The sequence below is a fragment of the Gadus morhua genome, chromosome 19 (assembly GCF_902167405.1).
Source record: "Gadus morhua chromosome 19, gadMor3.0, whole genome shotgun sequence".
Taxonomy (NCBI): domain Eukaryota; kingdom Metazoa; phylum Chordata; class Actinopteri; order Gadiformes; family Gadidae; genus Gadus; species Gadus morhua.
Window position 1 is genome coordinate 10904013 of NC_044066.1, and position 19654 is coordinate 10923666.

Here is a 19654-nt window from a genome sequence, read left to right on the forward strand (position 1 = left end):
AGGGACAACATTCAATTAGGCTATCAATAATGAATTATCAATAATCAGAGGGGATACATGACATTATAATTCACATGACATCCCTCTCAAAATTACATAGGTTGCATAGGACACAACCCCTACTCTAAGGCCCCGTCCACACGAAGCCGAAACAGGCGAAACCGTTACGGTTTCGATCTATCCAGTTTCGGAGTATCTCCGTAAAGACGGAGTCAAGCGAAACAGGGTAGATCTGTAGAAACGCTGTAGTACATTCCAGGCCCCTAAGTGGGGCTGCTACTGCTACGGAAATCTGTGGCCTGGCCACGGTAGGCTCTTGTACATACGTCATCACATCCTCACACGTCATCACCAAGCGTCCGCTGCATGGACCACAATAAAGTCTGCCGCCAGTCAGAGTTTTATCAACAATGGACAACAACACAGAGAACGAAAACCTATAATATAATTATAACCTATAATAATGGGAAAGAAGGCTCGTCGCCTTTATTATGTCCATGGTCGTCGCATTGGCTATACGTCATCCAGCTCAGGTTGCGTAGCCGTGCGTGTGCGCGTGTCGGCTCATTAGCATCTGTACCGTGGCGGCCCGTACCGTAGCAGCACACCTCTCCCAAGTGGCCAAGTTGGCCTGGCCTGGCCAGACTGGCCACACTCACACTGGCAGATTTGAGCACAGTTAGGTGTGAAAACGGCCACGGCCACGGCCAGATGGCCTAGTGTGAGTGCACCCTAAAGGCCGAACTTATAACGAGAAACCTTTGTGAACTCTTTGATAAATCAGTCAGTCAGCCATCGCTGTCCCATCGCTGTTTACGTTTCTGAGCCCGAGACATTGCACTCATTTGCATAGGCGATCTGATTGGATGACGGATCCGTCGCTGCCGAAAAAGTTGGACATTTTTCAACTTTTTGACAGAGCGAACAGATCCACAATGCATTGCGCGTCCGTCCCTGTTACGGCCACCCTTACAACACGGCTCGCGATCCGGCGGCCCGCAACGTATTAAGAATACATAGACCAAAGTTCCCGATCACAATGATGGTGACGTTTATTTCACAGATCTTCCAACAAAAGGACACTGATTAAAGAAACAAAAGGGTTGGACGAAGCCTGGGCCAGCCACGCATTGGGCCGTCGAAGCCAGCACTTCCTCCCTACAGCTCCCATCCTCCGCTATATAAAACAAATGCGAAAAAAAACAATAGCAGTCCTCCAAGCAGGATTCAAAGGCAGCTCGGGTCAACGTGAAGACGCCAGAATGAGAGAGACCCCTCGGGAGCACAGGCCACGCCTTAAGTAGTCGTAGCTCCACCCCCCAGGAATCGGGAACACCTGCGAGGACAGAAGAGAATAGAGCGGGTGGAACAAGAAGAAAAAGGGGAGGCGCGTAACAGTCCCCATTCAAAGTCAATGGGGATCAGTCAACGGACGGAGGCAGTGGGCACGAGGCGTACCGCCGACCACATTCCCCAGGCGGCCAGAAAGGGGCAGAAAGTAACTGTTTAGGTCTTGACTGTTCAGCTTTTCATAGCCTACTGTATATGGTCCATGATTTTGTTTTTTCATTTGTTTGGCTGCTTTAAAATAACCAAATGACCATTTGTAACTACCAAACCTTGTTCATCTAAAAATAACAAATCATCAACATTTTTTTACTCCAGTTTCGTTTTTATATTCTGTATTCTGTGCTTTAAAAGCCCTTTTTTCTTGTTTTTCTGTGAAAATGATTCAGTGTGTCTTTCCCCTGTCCTCACTATAGGTATGTTACTAGCTCCCTTGTTAAAAAATAACTATGATCATTTTATTTATTATATTGCGTAAAAACATCTGTTTCAACTTGCTGATGAAATGGAATTTTAAGGTTTGATACAGTAATATGAATTTGTTTATGTAACTGGATCACTGTTTTATAAACTTGTTAATGATTCATTTTCTTTTGATAAAAATTTTGAGAGGATACAGATACGGTCACTTTGTTTTTCTTTAAAACAAAAGAAACACGTGGTTTATCATTTAAAGGAACTAAAGAGTATATGAAATCAATGTATAAATTGAACACACAGGGCCCTTGAGAAAATCCATGAGATTAATTCTTGGATTTGGTTGACTTTAAATTATTAATATCATTCAGAGGACTTAACCCCAAGATCCTTTGACATGTTGTTACACGATGTAATCAAAATCCATTTCACCAAGGTTATACGTTTTTTATTGTATAAGATCAAATAAGACGTATGGGGTAACAGTGTTGTTTTTTTTATCGTCCGTGATCAAATAAAACGTATGGGGTAACACTGTCATTTTTTTCATCGGCCGTCGTCAATTAAAACGTAAGGGGTAACACTGTTTTTTTTTATCAAAGAAAACATAAGGGGCCCTTCATGAAATATAACGTAAGGGGTAAGCCTCTCGTATTTAATCAAATAAAACATAAGGGGTAACACTGTCGTTTTTTATCGGCTGTCATAAAATAAAACATAAGGGGTAACACTGTTTTTTTTTATCAAAGAAAACATAAGGGGCAACACTGTCGTTTTTTATCGGCCATCATCAAATAACACTGTAGTTTTTTATCAAATAAAACATCATGGATATCACTGTCGTTATTTATCCGCCGTCATCTAATAAAACGTAAGGGGTTACACTGTAGGTTTTTATTGCCCGTCATGAAATAAAACGTAAGGGGTAACACTGTTGTTTTTTATCGTCCGTCATCAAATAAAACATAAGGGGTAACGCTGTCGTTTTTTGTCAAATTAAAACATAAGGGGTTACACTGTCGTTTTTTATCGGCCTTCATCAAATAAAACGTAAGGGGTAACACTGTCGTTTTTTTATCGCCCGTCATCAAATGAAACGTTTTTTTATCGCCCGTCATAACTAAATAACTGTCGTTTTTTATCAAACAAAACATAAGGGATATCACTGTCGTTTTTATCCGCCGTCATCAAATAAAACGTAAGGGGTAACACTGTCGTTTTTTTCATCGGCCGTCGTCAAATAGAACGTAAGGGGTAACTGTCGGTTTTTATTGCCCTTCATGAAATAAAACGTAAGGGGTAAGCCTGTCGTATTTAATCAAATAAAACATAACGGGTAAAACGTAAGGGGTAACACTGTCGTTTTTTATGAAATAAAACATCATGGATATCACTGTCGTTTTTTATCCGCCGTCATGAAATAAAACGTAAGGGGTAACTGTCGGTTTTTATTGCCCTTCATGATATAAAACGTAAGGGGTAGGCCTTTCGTATTTAATCAAATAAAACATAAGGGGTAACACTGTTGTTTTTTTCATCGGCCGTCGTCAAATAAAACGTAAGGGGTAACTGTTGGTTTTTATTGCCCTTCATGAAATAAAACGTAAGGGGTAAGCCTGTCGTATTTAATCAAATAAAACATAAGGGGTAACATTGTCGTCTTTTATCGGCTTTCATAAAATAAAACATAAGGGGTAACACTGTTTTTTTTTTATCAAAGAAAACATAAGGGATAACACTGTCGTTTTTTATCGTCCGTGATCAAATAAAACGTAAGGGGCAACACTGTCGTTTTTTATCGGCCATCATCAAAGAAAACGTAAGGGGTAACACTGTTGTTTTTTATCGTCTGTCATCAAATAAAACATAAGGGGCAACACTGTCGTTTTTTGTCAAATTAAAACATAAGGGGTAACACTGTCGTTTTTCATCGGCCTTCATCAAATAAAACGTAAGCGATAACGCGTTTGATTTTATCAAAGAAAACATAAGGGGCAACACTGTTGTTTTTTATCGTCCATGATCAAATAAAACGTAAGGGGTAACTTTGTTGTTTATTATTGCCCTTCATCAAATAAAACGTAAGGGGTAACACTGTCGTTATTTATCAAAAAACATAAGGGGTAACACTTTTGATTTTTGTCGTCTAAGATCAAATAAGACCTAAAGGGTAACAGTGTCGTTTTTTTTGGTTGTTGAAAGATAAAAGTTTCGGACGAAAATAGCACCAACTTTAAGAATGTTGATTTATTTTTGAAATGCAAAAGAAAATCTTTGCATTTCAGATAAACAAATAAGCTAGATGACTTATGTTATTAATACTAGAGTTTTCGCACTCGCATTGCGCGCGCTCAACCTCTAGTTGTAAACGTAATCTTTTTAAGACTCGATAGGTAGATTGACGAACATAAAGATTGTTACATCCGTCAGTAACACGCAAACTCTGTGTTCGCCAATCTACTTATCAAGTCTTAAAAACTAAATGGCGTCGACGGGTGATCTACTGATGGTATTGTGTGTATAAAATGTCCTTTTTAATAAACAACTGTACACTTACAAAGTTTTCAATGCTTCATTTTATAGATTAAGAACCTTATTATACTACTAAAGAAGTGTCGGGATACTTTTAGCCCTCTAAGTGGTTTAAAATAGCGATTTAGCTTTTACCATAACCAGTGCCACCATCGTTCCAAGTTTATAGCGTTTTGATAGAATCGACTAAAAACAGCCAACTGGAGAATGCGTCAATATGCGGTTTTTGTGATCCAAAACGAACGTTTAAACTCGTTATCATACAAAACATATCCCAAATCCATTTTACACCGGAATTACCCTTTAAGGCAGGTTGAATTCAATGTATTTCAGTATTTATTTGTATCACCAAGGAGACATCACCATCCTGCTGTAATGTAACTCCTTCCTGGTGTCATGTTTTCATGCAGCTTTCACAAAGATCAGCCAAATTTATATCACAAATCACATCATATTAAATAAATAAAAAGGAACCTTAAAGGCACCCAGTGCAACTTTATGTAAACATTCAATGAAAAATCAACATTCAATTTCTGGTCTTTTTTACACGTAGTAAGTTTCAATAACTCCATACCATTACATATCGACATTCAAGGAGCAAAGATGAGACGTCGCTGTGTGGTGAGAACTGATAGAAAATCGTAAACAACAACAATCGCCGGTGGGGAGAAGCCATTTTTCCATTGACTGGAAGCCTGCTTTATTTATTGTAGGTTACAAAAAATAAAGAAAATGGCGGCATTGTTGTTGTTATCGATTTTCTATCAGTTCTCACCACACAACGACGTCTCATCTTTGCTGCTTGAATGTCGGTATGTAATTGTATGGAGTTATTTAAACTTACTAAGTGTAAAAAAGACTAGAAATTGAATGTTTATTTTTAAGCCTCGAAAGTTGCACTGGGTGCCTTTAATGCTTCGTAATTGTGCTGGCATGGCTGTGGTGGGACTGTTACACGGCTACACACATGCTTGGGTCCTGTCCAGTAGTAGAGCAATTCTGGACTTAAACAGGTAACATTAATTTTCATGATGTTTTTTCTTTTAAACTGATACCGCTGAACAGATGGTCGGATAAAAAACATATTACCATATTCAGTTCATTAATTTGCATAAAAAAAACATAGATCACGACCGACATGTAGGCCTATTACATTTTTCCATAACCCAACTGTTGACTTCATGGTATTTGTGTATTTATTTGCATAACCAGAGAGACAAGAGCACCCTCTGTAATGGAACACCTTCCGGGTGTCATGTTTTCATGTTTTCCCAAACATTCAGCCAACTATGACTATTTTTTTATTCCATTTTCACCCGCCCACGCCCACACTCATCCGCAAACACACACGCAAACACACACACGCACGCGCACAAGCACACGCACACACACACACACACACACACGCACGCACACACACGCACGCACACACACGCACGCACACACACTGACACCTGACCAGCCTTCGATAGTGCACACAATACAGGATCTTGTTGACCTTAAATTGCTCAAATTTGCCCTGGCATTGGAGGAATGGACCACCACTCAGGTGCTTGTGGAGTTCTCTGATGATCTCATACAATGTGTATAATCATGTTCCTACCGGGCTATAATTGAGCCGCTCAGAGGTGCGCCTTCCTTCATCAGGGCGTGCAGCACAAAAGCTGCCGGGCAGAATTATAGAAAACAAGACGAGCCGGGCCGCTGCTGCTACGTCAGCAACAACCAGTCGGTCCATAGTCGCTCAAAGGAAAGTGTTTTCTCCCCCTCCACTCCACCACCACCACCCCACCCTCCCACTCCGAGTCCGACAACTCAGACCACATACCTGCAGTCGTAACTCCACACCTAGGTGAGAGCAGCGAGGTTGTTTTACCGAGAGCACCGAGCCCTCAGCGCTGGGGACAGAATACACTGACGACACCAAGTGTTGGCCGCAAGCTGTACCGCCGGGGTAGTAGGATATGAGCGCGGCGAAGCACGGCGCACTCCGGGCCGCTTTGGTGTGAGGACACGGGACCTCCGAGGTGGACGATGTGAGGAGAAGATAGAGCCGCCTGCACAAGCACCGGGATCATGGAGATTGAAAGCATGGTGGCGAACAACGCTCTTATCCGAGCCAGAGAGAGTAAGCTTTCTCTAAATTTAAACAGTGTGTGTGTGTGTGTGTGTGTGTGTGTGTGTGTGTGTGTGTGTGTGTGTGTGTGTGTGTGTGTGTGTGTGTGTGTGTGTGTGTGTGTGTGTGTGTGTGTGTGTGTGTTTGTGTGTGAATTATGAAGGAACTGTTGTTTTAAATTGAAAGACTGTGAACGACATGTGAGTTTCAACGCCGTTGAGGCATTTGAAACCGGTGAATTCTGGGGTCTTAATTCAAGGTTGTGTGTCTCACTTGACTGATGATTCTTTGATGATGACATAGATGACATTTTAATGATGAAATATCCAATTAATGGATTGTTTGATTAGTGTTGTATAGCAACCTTATTCGAGACATTTTGGTTCTTTGTAGGCCTACTGTTTTGTTATTATGATTATAATAATTATCAATTACCATGTACCCTACGGGGGGAGATAGGATAAATGATAAAATTATGTTGACACATTTAAACCAACCTTTTTGTGGGTTTATTCGATAGAGGACCAAAGATCGTTTTTTTGTAAAAGTAAACAATGAATCCTTAAAACAAATATGACTTTCTTTGCCCTGGAGGAAACAGATGTATTTTCTCTGACAGATGCTGTCAGAGAAAGACTTCGAAAGGTTTTTCAAAAGAGCAAAATGTGTTTGTCTGGATAATAAATGAATGACATTTCTACACTTGTTTATGCTGAGGAGTAGCTACGTAGGAGAGCTATGTGGAATCTCTTGTTAGCTCTGGCTAACCAGTTTCTTGAGCTATTAATAGACCAGGCGCTCTATTAAAGCCAGCAATTGTTTCAAACAAGACCTGCCAGACTATTAAACACCAGATTGCAATCAAGTCAACGCAAAGATTAAGGGCTAGATACATTTGTTGATAAACAAGTAAACTTTATGCTCCAAGTATGTTTTGATTACAATGCAAATTCCACGCTTTTGTTTGGCATGCCAGTGATTTTATATGATATACATCTGCATTCGTACTAAAATAAGAAAAACGAAATGAAATCTGTTTACATGAGCTGTGATTTTTTTAATCAGCTTTTTCTTCTAAATTAATTTAATTTTCTAATGGCACTTGTTGCTGCGCTAAACCCTTAAACTTTGAATTTGGCTGCCGTTCCCCATTCTGACAACCATGTCCGTAGTAGTGGTATATTTAATGACAAATGTGTATTCACTCTGACAGGCTGTTCTTGCATGGCAGGTGATTACATAGCTACGATTGCATTTGGTGAAACTAATGACAGGGCGCATAGGAAACAATTCTGAAGATGGATGTTTTAAAGTCTGACTGCCAAATCCAACCAACAGCCAATTGACTTTCTCAGAGGATAGATAGTGTGGGCCATGAATAACCTACAAACACCTTCACACTGACAGACGTTATGCTAAACCACCTGACCACATGCTTAGCTTGCAGCTACGTTAAACATCCAGTCTATTAACCTATTTAACCTATAACCATGGTGTTTCTCTTCCCTGTTTGTCTGTTTTCCAGATGGAGGAGGAAAGGGGAAGAGTGGAAAATGGAAAGAGCTGCTCAAGTTTTCACATATAAGCCAGTGTATGGATCTGATCGTGAGCGTAGGTGTGTGCAGGTTTTTGTGTGTCTGTGGTCTCTCAGACACAACCGTCCAACAGTAGCGATCTTTACCTTTGTGCAAGGATTTAATGACATACTTATGTTTGTTTTGTTCCGTTTTGTTTTGATCCGTCAGAACGAGACTACCACAGTTTATGTGAAAAGCAGCCCATTGGCAAAATGCTCTTCTACCTTTTCTGCCGAAGTTCACCTGCACTACAGAACTACATTTCCCTTCTGGATGCATTGGTAAAGGCCACCATGTTCACTAGCTTAGTTTCCTAAGACCATATGGTCTTAATATCAACCAAATCTTAATGCAGACTAGACAATACATACTGAGTCACAGATAATTAGTCTGCGGTTAATATTTCTTAAGTGGGTGTGTGCTATTTGGTGCATTTGGTGAAAATGCTAATATGGGAAGATTTGAAGTATGAATCTTAGAAATAGTATTAAGTGGCATTTATTATTATCTTATTAATAAATGCTACTTAAAAATATCAAAGTCCTTAAAGGGGACCTATTATTCTTTTTCGACTTTTATGACCTATAAACGTTGTTATAATGATTGATAGTCATGTTTAACCATACACAAAAAACGATGTAGATTTTCGGAAAACTCTTCCTCTCATCTGGGCGCTTTCAGCATTCTCTGTCAACGCTCGGTTTCGTCCTAGTCCGCCCCCTCGCCCCCCTCCTGCCAACCTAACTCCGTTGTGATTGGTTACCTTCCTTGAAGCGCGCGCACGGGCAGATTTGACCAGGCATATGGGGGTGCGGCAGGAGTGCCTCTACGTAGATGATTTCCCGGAAATGTGAACAAGTTAATCGCAAACGAGTGTTTAGCGCTCTGCACAGCCACCCACCACTGCATGTACGTCATTAATTTACACTTTAGTATTGTTAAACATGACCATCAATCATTATAACAACGTTTATAGGTCATAAAAGTCGAAAAAGCATAAAAGGTCCCCTTTAAAAATACTATGTGTAAGAAAGAATCAGAAACTCCTTCTCATTAATGCCCCCTTTGGCTGGTAAGTGAACTGCAGCCTGCTCGACCTCATTCCCATTAATACATCCCAGCCTTGAAATGCATCCTTATTTTCTATACTAAATTAATTTGTACAGTGTAGGATGTGTAGCCTACTATATGTGTATAAAAAACAAAACATACAGAATTGTAATTGTAACAATTCAGCATTTGTATCTGGCAGGAAAACTTTGAGAGCAAATCGGACCAGGAGAGGCGTGATGTTGGTGTGGCACTCATTCGGAGATTCCTGTGGAGTCAGGTAGCCGAAGCATGGGCCTCACTGATTGGTCTTATAACATGTGTTATATAAGTGTATACACGTATTATATATATATATATATATATATATATATTGGAAGTATATCAATAGTGAGCGTCACATTCTCGAAAATTTGAACTGAAGGTTACATGTTACATGATTCTTAGATTTACCATTTAAGAATCACAAATTCCTTGTCATTACTGGCGCCTTTGGCCATTCAGTGAACTGCGGTCTGCTCCAGCTCCGGCCGAGACAATAACCACTATTAACTAATGGTATTTCTTATAATAAATAAATATTAGATACAAAGGTATTAGGCAAGATTTAGAGATAATTCTAGAGAAATGAAATAAAACTCCTCCTGCCCTAAGCCCCTCCCACCAATAAAAATAATGTCATTGTATGGATCATGTTCGGATGTTCCTAGTCTTCATGACTCTACTATTTCCAACCTATTGTTGCTTTGCTTGTCCGACACCTGCAAAAATGTGTGCGTCAGCGTCTCATCCCTTGGTTGTGTCCTCAGTCCCCTCAGTGCATCGATGCCGTGGAGAAGCATGAAAAGAGCTGCATCCAGGCGCTGGTAGACGACCCCGCCAGCGACATCTTCAAGGAGTGTCGGAAGTAAGCCTGTAGATCCTACTGTGCGTGTGTGTGTGTGCGTGTGTGTGTGTGTGTGTTTGTGCGTGTGTGTGTGTGTGTGTGTGTGTGTGTGTGTGTGTGTGTGTGTGTGTGTGTGTGTGTGTGTGTGTGTGTGTGTGTGTGTGTGTGTGTGTTTGCTAGCCTCTCTGAGTGACGGGTGGGTGTGAGAGGGAGATGGGCAGAAAGAATGGTGGAGAGAAAGAAAAAGAAAGGCAATAGAGGGAAAGGCGAGGGAGTGAGAGAAAGAGAGAATGGGACAGAGAGACAGAGAGTGAGAGAGAGAGGAAGAGCGAATGTGAAAGAGAGACGGAGAGAGAGAGAGCGAGAGGGTTAAGAGGGAGGGAGAGAGAAAGAGAGATTGGGACCGAGAGTCGGAGAGAGAAACAAAGAGAGAATGAGACAGAGACGGAGAGAGAGAGAGAGAGAGAGAGAGAGGAAGAGAGAGACAGAGAGAGAGACAAAGAGAGAATGAGACAGAGACGGAGAGAGAGAGAGAAAGAGAGAGAGAGAAAGAGAGAGGGAGAGAGAGGGTTAAGAGAGAGGGAGAGAGAGGGGGGGAGAGAGGGTTAAGAGAGAGGGAGAGAGAGAGAAAGAGAAAGAGAAAGAGAGAGAGAGAGAGAGAGAGAGAGAGAGAGAGAGAGAGAGAGAGAGAGAGAGAATAAGACAGAAAGAAGGAGAGTGAGACAGAGATAGAGGTAGCGAGGCAGCCAGAGACAAAGGGGGGAGAAGGTATGCGGTAGTTTATGCTTGCTCAGCTCATGTCCAGTGTGTGTGTGTGATCAGAGACCTCCACAAGCAGCTGAGTGGGGGTCCATTCCTCCAGTACCAGGAGAGCATGTTCTTTGACCGCTTCCTGCAGTGGAAGAAGTTGGAGAGGTCAGTACACAATACACATATTCAATGTTTTATATATATATATATATATATATATATATATATATATATATATATATATTATATTTTATCCGAAAAGGCCTATGTAACATATTTAACAGTGAGATACTTTTGAGTTATGTTTTGTTTGTTTCAACTGAAAAAAAATCAAAAAAATATCTCTGCAGATGTAATTAGCGATTTGTTGTCTAGTAAAAGTGAAGCTTTTAGTGCACTAGTGATGTTATTACAATACCATTTATTATTTCTATACAAAAAAAATACCACAAACCGTCTTAGCTATATTATCTTTTATAAACCCAGTTTGCTGCAGTCTGTTAGGCTTGCATGTCTGAATTAAAACAACCAAAAATAATTGTTCATACATAACAAACTTTAAGCCACCCATGCTTACTTCTGATTGAGGACAAGGCTTACTTTATGTTGAGTTCTAACTAGCCCCACCCCCCTGTTTCCATGTGCTTTTAAGGCAGACGATAACTAAGCGCACCTTCAGGCAGTACAGACAGCTGGGGAAGGGCGGCTTCGGAGAGGTAAGACCATGACATCCCCGAGGCAACGTTGTAGCAAGACAGCCAAAAAATCAGTCATTAAGTTATGAGCGCTTTTTGATCCAAAGCGACCTTCAGTTACATGCCAAGCAGGTTAGGCATCTTGTTCAACGATGCCTTCAGGTAAGGCTGCCAATTTGAAAGTCTGACCTGGTACCTTCCAGTTACAATTTAAACTGCATAGTCACAAGACTTTCCTGCACCTTGTCCTAGTCTAACATGGAGTTATCCTTCACAGTGCCATTTGTGGTGAGCGGTTTTGTTTCTACTCTTTTTCTATAACACTAAGACGAACAACAAAAACAGAACAAAAGCAACCCAAAGGCAATAGAAAGGAATAGATTGAAGTGTGAATGTCTCAGATTGAGCCCGTATTTGTTAGTAGGTAGTCGTAGTATTTCAGAATAAAGGACTCAATAACCACCTGTCCACTCTAACTGGCGGTGACACCAAACTAGCGAGGCCGGCCGGCTGGGTGAAGTGAGCACGTTTTTTTTGGAAGGTCGGTCGTTAGATTCTCGTAAAGAGAGAGAGGTAGGGCTGGCCAACTTGGTTTTTATTTTCGATTATTGGATGATATTTAATGGAGATATTTGATGTAACCTTTATTAAAACTGAGAAAAAAAAACGGAAAAGGATATTGCCCTCCACTTTGGCGCCCAGATTGCAAAATCATGATTGCTTTAAGACTTATGGTGGTTAATGGTTAATGGTCAACTAGGAGATCTGACTGACTAAACAGAGAAATTATGATTGGATAGAATGGAGACAAACCAAGTGAAGAACAAAAAAATTACCAACAGAATTTCTTGGACGATCAAATGTTATGGTGTCGAAAACGGCGGAAAGAGAAATGAGAATTCAAATTGAGTTCGCCAACCGTTGATAGACAGCCTTCTGTAATACTCAAGACTTAAAAGGGAAGTTTGAAAATGGGCTGAAATGATTAAGAATCATTGGGGCAGGGATTGTTTAGTCAAGGTTGTATGTAGCGGTTGTGTTTTTGAGATAAGTTGAAGAGCTGTTTATGACTGACAGAAAAAGTACGCATGACCTCCTTCAGACAACTAGTTGGGATGGGATCGCATTCAGAGAGCAGGGGACTTACATGTGACAATATTTTCATTAAAATATGCAGTTATATGTTCATAACAAATGAAAGTGGCACTTTATTAAGAGTCAGAACAAATGTCATTGTTTAATATTGTAAATTATTGCACCATGATTTGATAAGAACAATTGAATCTCTTACAATTGTTTACTTGCCCTAATTATAAAATGTGCCACCTTCTTTATCTTCTAATCTCCTATGGTCTAAATTTGGAAACATAACACAAAGGCTCACTCTGTATCGGACCATCCTGGCGTGACGCGTAACGTGCTGATGGTGTCGTTGATTACTCACCTTCCTGTTGTCGTGTACAGGTGTGGGCATGCCAGGTGCGTGCCACGGGGAAGATGTACGCCTGCAAGAAGCTGCAGAAGACCCAAGTGAAGAAGAGGAGAGGAGAGACCATGGCCCTCAATGAGAAACAGATCCTGGAGAAGGTCAACAGCAGATTTGTGGTACGATTTCTCAATGCTTGTCATCTTTCTTATATTAAATTACTTCCATTGTCACTGATTTCTATTTGGGTTGTTTTTGTATTGATGTGTGCTGCTGAACCACCCTTGTGCCTTGGAGGGGAACAAACATTGATCCGTCTGTCTTTCGACCATGTCCATCTGACTAAGCATCTACTCTACTACAAAATAATAATCTGAAAATGAGGCTTATTGAAGGCAGGCCTTATCTATCCATTGGTCAGCCCCTCATTATGAACATCAACGTCTGCCTTTGTAGTCCTTCATACGAGCGGTTCTCCTTCAACCTCGTCTCTCAATGTGAACCAATGCAGGAGTAGTAGTGACTGCATCCTTGTTCTCCCTGCCTCTCCGCAGGTGAGCCTGGCCTACGCCTACGAGACCAAGAACACTCTGTGCATGGTGCTGACCATCATGAACGGAGGGGACCTCCGCTTCCACATCTACAACATCGGCCCCGCGGGCCTGCGGAAGGAGCAGGTGCAGTTCTACGCCGCGGAGGTCTGCTGCGGCCTCCGTCACCTGCACCAGAAGGGCATCGTCTACAGGTGGGTCGCTCGCTCCACCTTCAGGAAGTGACCTCAAGTGTTTTCCGACCTCGGGGGTTAGAACTTGAAGCGAGAGGCAGCCATGAGCTACATTTGCGCACAAAGTTTCAGGCAGAACACTGGCATTTAGTTCCTTGAACGGCATGTAGGTCGTGGTACTCATTCGAGGCATTCATTGTCTTGATACGAAGCCAAAACGTGTTATCTTGGTTCGGTTAGGATTTCAGTGGTTTATCTTCATGCCGAGAAGGCAACAGTCTGTAAAAAATGTTGATCCACGAACGTGATAAAAACCGATGACGTCACACCACACACAAAAGTTGTACTACGTTTAAACCCAGCTATGGATTATTACTATAAGTGCGTTTTCATTTAATAACGAAAAATCTAAACTTTTTCATTGAGGGCCCGACATTTATTTTCTGCAATTAATGCAAAGTCATGCAAAACCGTGAGAAAAAGGAATGTGTCATACAGGTGTTAGTATTACCGGTTGTTAGTATTGTTTTACAAGTGTTGGCATATTTTTTTTGTGGTTTAAAACCCTGGTTGGCTTTTTTGCTATCTTTACCTTTACCTTTTCAAATTTATGTGATGCAGCTATGCGGAGGTGGCCAAATCCAGACACAATGGGATGTACTTATGTGGTATTCACAAATGGTGCTCACCATTCTTACTGATCTTAATTTCATGTTCCCATTTTAGGGACCTGAAACCAGAAAATATTCTCTTGGATGACAATGGTATGTACAGTCAAAAAATGTATGTTAAATGTATGCTCATATCATAAAACATAAAGGTCCAAACTCAAAGTTGCAGCAGGTAAGACGTCTAATATATATAACAATAAACCCCTCGTAGTGTTTAAACACACACGCCACTGATGGCGTAAAAGCAAACATCATTCTGTTTGTCTACATTAAGAAAAAGTATGTTTTGTTAACCTCCCTCTTTTAGGGTGCTGGGCCGTTATTCAGGGGGCTCTATAGATCAGATCACCAGGTGTAGCTCGTTACACTAATCATGGTTTACCTCTCTAATGTAAGTTATGTACCAGGACTGAACCAGTTTAGACCACTCTTCCACCTGTTCCCTGGTCCAGGGAACAGGTGGAAGTGCATTCAGGGGCAGGGATATGTCGAGTACTTGTGTCGATAATACCACGGTCAAACCACCTTAAATCTGTGTCCCAACCTAAAAACAAAAGCAGACCACGTCTTTGTAAAAGCGGTTCACTTGTTGTCTTTGACCTGACGCTGTACACTGATGTGGCTCTCCTACTGGAACCAATTCTCTACAAAATAATAACCGCTCTAAGCTATCTTCGGTCGGCTGCCATGAAACATATTAGTGCAAACCTTTTTACTACTCGACGACCGCTGCTACCGGGGCAGTGAACCGAATAGCTCACAGAGTCACCGGAATCACCACATCACAGAGTGCATTGTTTAGCAGCGTTAGCGCTATGAGGAAGTGCTGTTTAAAGGAATGCGTCACTGTTTGTTGGCTAAGATTCAGGAAATAAAGGATTTGCTGGGTGTGGCGAAGGCTATTTATAGAATGATGTTGCTACTCGGGAAAATAATGTTTTCTTAAACATAACAACAGTCACTCCCTTTAACACAGCATTTTTGACAAACTAGATACTCATTTCAACTTGACCACAACTCATGATATTGATTAGAATTACAAATAACAATTGTTGCTGCACTATTAATTATATGCCTTGATTGATCTCATTCTCACCTGAATGTTGCTTTTGAAAACAGTTTTTCAGGAAGAAAATGCAAAATGCAAATTATTTACTGTGACCCGGAAATGCTGCTGAAGTTGATGCAAACGTAACCAAATGCACTGCCTCATTAACATACTTATGTTGATTTGTATGAATGACTTGACAATGCAAAATAACCTGTAGAACCACTTTTCATTATGATTAACCTGGATGTTTCTAAAAGGAGCTTGCTTTGCTTCTGTCGTTATGGCAGGACACATTCGCATCTCAGACCTGGGACTGGCCGTCGAGCTGAGAGAAGGAAGTCTCGTGCGAGGGAGAGTGGGTACCATGGGTTACATGGGTAGGGACATCCCATAATAATAATGAACATAGTTGATGAAATGCAGTCTGTTGCACTCATTTAAAGGGCCACCTTTTCACCACCAGGTGGGATGCTAATGAGCCACGTTAAAAGCTATTTCAAAATAGATCTACCTACCAGCCTACCCTGTGGACTGTACCAACTCATTGGCTGATCCATCCGTCATACTTCTGGGTGTAGCCTCCCACTTGTGATGTCTTTATCTAATCGATTTGTGAGTGGCTTGTAAAGGGAATTAACAATCCCTCCAGGCGGTATAATAGAGGTCCTTTAATCGCTGCATAAAAACACATCCGTAATCCGTAATCAAACCCTCTTTTTTTGCGTTTTTTTGTTCCCATAGCTCCAGAGGTGATTGACGACCAGTATTATGGGATGAGCCCTGACTGGTGGGGGCTAGGGTGCTTGGTATACGAGATGACCGCCGGGCGGCCACCATTTCGGGAACGAGGAGATAACGCCAAGAAGGAGGAGATGGAAAGACGCATTCGGGCGGGGCAAATCGAATATTCTCCCAAATCCTTCAACACCCAGACCATAGATCTGTGTCGCTCGGTGAGAGCTCACAGCCAAGTATTCTAGATGTCTGTGTAAAAAACAACCATATTGTCTTTCAGATAGTGGAAGGCAATACAGTGAAGACCTACTAGCAGCATACACGTGGTCTAATAATGGGATTTTTTTTATTTTTTTTACTAAATTTGACTTTTTCACAGCTCCTGACCAGAGACCCTGAACAGAGGCTGGGCTGCCAGCCGTCAGGAGCAGCAGATGTGCAGTCACATGCCTTCTTCAACACCGTCAACTTCAGGATGTTGGAGGCCGGGCTCGTGGTGCCTCCATTTAAACCCGATGTAAACGCAACTGCTCAAACTCGAGCATATTCTACTTGATAATTCAGAGTAACGGTTAAACAGATTTTCTCAGCACAGGAGATTTCTTGCCACAAATTCAATTATTGCATCTGAGCAGCTCAAAACAACAACTGAGCAAAGGCTGGCTTGATTGACATTGCTCGGGACATTTGATAAAAAAATCACTCTGGGATTCAGACCAGACCAACGTCCATCCATTTAGAGTGCACAGCCTGTAGCTTCTGTAGCCTGAGCGTCTGGCAAAGATGCATCCCCAGGCACGACTAGCGGGGAGGAGACCTTGGGGAAGACCCAGGACTAGGTGGAGAGATTATATCTCAACACTGGCCTGGGAACGCCTCGGGATCCCCCCCATCAGAGCCGTTCAATGTGGCCCCCGGGAAAGGGAGGTCTGGAGCCCCCAGCTGGAGCTGCTGCCCCCCCAACCTGACCCCAGGAGAAGGGGTTTGACGATGAGGAGCCTGTAGCTTCTTCCACCTCCCCTCCATAATCCCTCCTCTCCTCTGCCACCCCCCCCTGCAGCCCAAACTGGTGTACTGCAGCGACGTGCAGGACATTGACGAGTTCTCCACCGTCAAAGGGGTCAGCCTGGACTGCGCCGACGACCACTTCTACAGCAAGTTCAACACGGGCAGCGTCTGCGTCAACTGGCAGAACGAGGTGAGTGACACGCCCACCGAGAGCCGCCCTGCTCCTACAACACGCGTAGGACACATTTAAAGCTGGCGCATTGTTCCCCCAGGTGGGAGTGCGATTAGCCATTACAAGCCGTATAGGCTCCCAGGACTTTATAGTCCTGGGAGCCTATGTGGTACGCTCTACCCGGGTTAGCCACCGGGGGGGGGGCGCCCCGTTGTCTGTGAGCTTGAGTTCACTCATCCGTCCTCCTCCCTCTTCTGAAGATGATCGAGACGGGGTGCTTCCTGGAGCTGAACCTGTTTGGCCCCCGGGGGTCCCGGTCCCCCGACCTGGACTGGTCCCACATCCCCGTCCCCGAGAGCCAGAGCAAACGGCACCTACGGGAGCGCTTCTGCCGCAAACAGGTGAGAGGGACGCCCGTCCACGACGGACGGAGGGGGTATAGGGTCGGGCACCTGACCCGGGTCAACGCCAAGTCGGGCATCGCTGTAACCCCGGGAGACGTTGCTGCGCGATCGACTGCTCGTCTTCTTGTTTTGTGTGCGTGTGTTTACAATGTGGCCCTAAACCAAGAGATGGATTTAAGCAATGAAACTGTAGATCAAGTGACAAACAACGCAGCCATTTGCATTAAAGTAATGGGCAACTTCATCTGTAGTTTACATATAATTATGTATGAGGGGTTATCAAAAGTGTGCATTAAGCATCCAAAGAATACATATTTATTCTGTCCCATGAAATCTCAAGTAATTTCAGTCCGTTTCCAAATCCCTTCACACCAATTAAGTGGTGGATTTTCCCTACTGGCTACGTAGCTTGGCAGTTAACTAATTATCATACACTCACCTGCCAGGCCAGACACGTTCATGTGACGAAGCCTATTGACAGCATTCCGGACTTGAGGAAGTACAAACTACACAAAACTGGATTCAGACCGCACCCATATAATCCTTAAGTTTGTACAAGACTTTACAAGCTGAATTGGAGAGGTCTGTGAATATACTTTTTGAATTATTTTTATTATTATTCAGTAGGTTTGATGGATGCCTTCCTCTGTGATAAGGTTATTTTATGTAGATCCTGTTGCCAACCACTACCAGTTATCCCATCCAAGAAACACATATTAAAAAAACAGGAGCATGCATAGCAAAAGCCCCAAAGCAAGTCACACCCAAGACAGAGAACATCCATGCATGAGTCCTGTAACTCACTTGCATTACAGGTCTCAATACTCTGTTGTCGTTTCTCAACAACAATCGGAAGTACCACAAGGGCACGTGCAGAGAGGGGGGGGGGGGCTATTGCCACATTGGGGGCTTCAAAACAGCTCGGAGGTTCGAAGGCTCTTACGTGTCTTTACGTAAACCTTCCATTCTTCCGAAATAAGAGCGTTCAGGAAGCGCCCCTCAGAGGTTCGTAGGCTACGACGTAAAACCGGAAAGCTTCATAACAACTACAAGTATGGAAGCCCACAGGGACCGCTTTGCGCTTCTTTGTATTATCAGATGAATCAGTTATTAGAACATATACAAGAAAATATCTTTCCTCATTCTGATTGCTGTAGTAGTTAGCACACATTTTTATTTCAATCACATGGTATGTCAGATTGTTGCATTTTGGATGGATGATATTTGTGTGAATGTAGTCTGATGTAAGGCTCCATATTTCATTCTAAGTTGTACAGTATTATGGATTTAGTATTATGTAAAATTTGATATAGCCCTTTCTATAGTATTAATACTGCATGTAAAATTACTTTTTGTTTGTATAACGGTAGCATTTTTTATTCATGTGAATGGAGTCTGATGTAAGGCCATGTTTCATTTTTATTTTTAAATTAAGGTTACATTGTGGATTTAGTATTATATCAAATTCCACATTGTCTGTATGGATATAGTATGGATACTAAGATAGTATGCAAGATTACACAATACATTTTGTTTGAACAAGGGTAATTCATTATTTAATATAAAGAGGACATCAATTGTTAACAAATCTTGTTCCATGTGCCCTTTTTTTTTTTTTATCAGAGCCCAAACCACTCAAAAGGTCTCTGCACGCCAGAAAGCTACGAGGAGGGCGAGCCCATCCTGATCTCCCGCACTCCCATATTGGAGCGAAAACTAGTCAGCTCTGCCCTCTAGTGGTCACTGAAAACACGGCAGGATGACCCGTAAGGGACGCATGACTGCTCGACCGGAGGAGACATTTGAACCTTTCCATTGCAGACCCGTATGCCGATATGGGTCATGTTTGTGTAGCTCCACTGCCAAAAGCGACAACGACCACTGTGGACTCACGGCGTTGCAGGACTTCGGACTAGAGCTTTCACCAAATGGCACACTTTTATCTTATAGGGTGAAGCAAGAAATGGTTTATATAATGTACCGGAGTGTGTTTTTGTAAAAGATTGTTTTTTAAAGCAGATAAATCATTAAAATGTATGACTTTATGACAACCAATACTTACCATCAGATGGCCCGTTTATGGTTTTCTCAGT

The 19654-nt window shown here is 42.2% G+C and overlaps 1 protein-coding gene and 1 long non-coding RNA gene across 4 annotated transcripts; one reads left to right on the top strand and one right to left on the bottom strand.

Moving 5' to 3' along the window:
* Positions 1-1027: 1027 nt before the first annotated feature.
* Positions 1028-12950, bottom strand: LOC115531933 (uncharacterized). Its single transcript, XR_003973967.1, has 3 exons — positions 12815-12950; positions 10752-10817; positions 1028-1336 (listed from the first exon to the last, which is right to left on the bottom strand). It is a non-coding gene; the product is annotated as an uncharacterized LOC115531933 (long non-coding RNA).
* On the top strand, positions 5493-19630 carry grk5 (G protein-coupled receptor kinase 5). Of its 3 annotated transcripts, XM_030341270.1 has the most exons (16): positions 5493-6424; positions 7938-8027; positions 8158-8270; positions 9242-9319; positions 9849-9946; positions 10748-10840; positions 11328-11391; positions 12835-12975; positions 13351-13541; positions 14247-14284; positions 15530-15619; positions 15984-16195; positions 16357-16494; positions 17038-17175; positions 17418-17558; positions 19185-19630. In XM_030341270.1, exons 1-16 carry the CDS (start codon positions 6373-6375, stop codon positions 19296-19298), a joined length of 1791 nt encoding a protein of 596 aa, XP_030197130.1. In that variant the 5' UTR covers positions 5493-6372; the 3' UTR covers positions 19299-19630. The 3 variants fall into 3 exon arrangements, with proteins under 3 accessions (XP_030197130.1, XP_030197132.1, XP_030197133.1); XM_030341272.1 differs by lacking the exons at positions 5493-6424; positions 8158-8270; XM_030341273.1 differs by lacking the exons at positions 5493-6424; positions 7938-8027; positions 8158-8270; ... (2 more) ...; positions 10748-10840; positions 11328-11391 and adding an exon at positions 11478-11658.
* Positions 19631-19654: the final 24 nt, after the last annotated feature.

Coding starts and splice junctions, on each gene's coding strand:
- grk5 (XM_030341270.1), top strand. CDS start 6,373: ATGGAGATTGAAAGCATGGTGGCGAACAACGCTCTTATCCGAGCCAGA. Junction 9,947..10,747: donor ATCTTCAAGGAGTGTCGGAA/GTAAGCCTGTAG, acceptor GTGTGTGATCAG/AGACCTCCACAAGCAGCTGA. Junction 15,620..15,983: donor GGGTACCATGGGTTACATGG/GTAGGGACATCC, acceptor TTGTTCCCATAG/CTCCAGAGGTGATTGACGAC.